Source organism: Schistosoma mansoni (genome assembly GCF_000237925.1).
Source record: "Schistosoma mansoni, WGS project CABG00000000 data, supercontig 0201, strain Puerto Rico, whole genome shotgun sequence".
In the NCBI taxonomy this organism is placed as follows: domain Eukaryota; kingdom Metazoa; phylum Platyhelminthes; class Trematoda; order Strigeidida; family Schistosomatidae; genus Schistosoma; species Schistosoma mansoni.
The window spans coordinates 143203-144872 of record NW_017386075.1 but is presented as its reverse complement, the minus strand read 5'-3'; the positions used below and the strand labels follow the sequence as shown (position 1 = coordinate 144872).

The 1670-nt window shown below is 37.8% G+C and overlaps 1 protein-coding gene across 1 annotated transcript in view; it reads left to right on the top strand.

Moving 5' to 3' along the window:
* Smp_127610 (Mername-AA213 putative peptidase (M14 family)) overlaps positions 1-1670 on the top strand; it is a gene marked incomplete at both ends in the record, with an annotated part of 59177 nt that overhangs the window by 31907 nt on the left and 25600 nt on the right. Inside the window, one exon of the mRNA XM_018793532.1 lies at positions 1025-1120. Within this exon, the coding sequence (XP_018647138.1) occupies positions 1025-1120 (96 nt within the window). The remainder of the gene's footprint in view (positions 1-1024; positions 1121-1670) is intronic.

Below are 1670 nucleotides of genomic sequence, written 5' to 3'. Positions count from 1 at the left end.
TGCACAAATGCCAATTAGAGACTGATCAATTGCAGTCCCTTTCCATGTAATGGGAAGATTCAAACAAACAATACCAGGTGACTTTATTTTACACACTATCACTACTTATATTTTTATTGCATAAGTATTAGAAAATTAGATCATTAGGCTCTGATATCCCTGAATTTTAAGATTCTCTTAGATCCATTAACTGTTGTTATATCCTTTACCATTCCTTAGTAGTTGTTAGTATATTACGAACCGTGTGATCCGTTCTCTGTCATATATGGCTTGATTATGTGTAAAGTATGATTCATAATTTAGAGAATGATGTGGTCTGATAGTTTATGATTATAAACTAATGGGTATTTCATTTATAATAACTAGGTGTTTGAAATGCAACAACCTAAAAGCGTGCCTGGTATGTTCTCTTATTTGCACTACAAGTTGGGATAAAAACGCATTCTTTCTCGACAGATAGTTACGACAATTTAGGCCTTAACTCAAGGATTATATGTGCCAGTCAGAAAGCATATTTTAGTGCGAAATTTATTCATCCATCTGGTTAAAGAGCGTCTTGGGATTTTTGCTGATGTCAGTTCGTAATGAAAACCATAAATCGAATTCTTAACCTTAACCATCAACTGTAAATCATAATTCTAATTCCTCACACTGCTTTATGCCCCCAAATGCCATGGTACGGCCGAGAGAAGGCAGAGAACACTCTCCCTCTCGAAATGCTCTCACATGGCCACAAGTATATAGCCTCTGTCAGGGAAGTCCTGCTCATTGCCTTCTCGCGGCATTACTGTTGTTTATGAAATTGAGAGAACGAAAAGCGAGTGTCCGACGCTTTAACCGGGTTGATGGACACGGAAATTCCGCCTAGGGAGTTAAAAAACCATGATTCCAAACCAATGGTGCACATGGGCTGGCTCCAGTATCCTGAAGGAACAAATGGCGTATGAATCAATCGTTGGTCACCGGCTACCCTGAAACTGCATCTCCTCACGATGCTCCACTGTCATGTGGATCAGATCTTTAGGTCAAATGCTCCGGGTGTGGTCCCTTAAGAAAATCACCTGTTTCGGTTTGGGTACCTGGGCAGTATCACAACCCTCACACAAACCAACTGAGATTTGTGTGGCACATATGTATCTAGTGCTTCCTTGTACCAATATTTATATGTCTAAATAAATAAATAAATACACTGCTTTATAACCGTCAATTAGTCCTAGTGAATAGGTAGACATCCTCAAGGTCACTTTAGTGTCGTTCGAAAATCGTCCATAAATTATATTCTCACCAGTTTAGCTAATTAAACAGAGAACATTTATGTACAACGGATACATCCACTGTTGAATATCACAATGGTATCAATGTTTAATAACGAACTCGTCAACTACTTTAATTAAAACTAGTTAGAGTACCACCACATGTTGAAAATAGTTATATTGAAGGGAACACTAACAATCATCACTTAAACATCACTTCTAAAATTATCCGTATGGGGATTTGTGGAAGTTGTAGTAGTTTTATAGTTGAAATCACGAGTCAATCTAAGCTAGACCAGAATTGAAAACCTGGAAGAACTGGACGGTCTAATTTAGATTAACTCATAGTTTTTAATTGAGTTTTGTTCTCTGAGCTGGATAGTTTGGTCGTGGAGCTTTCATCGTCCTTCTGAACGA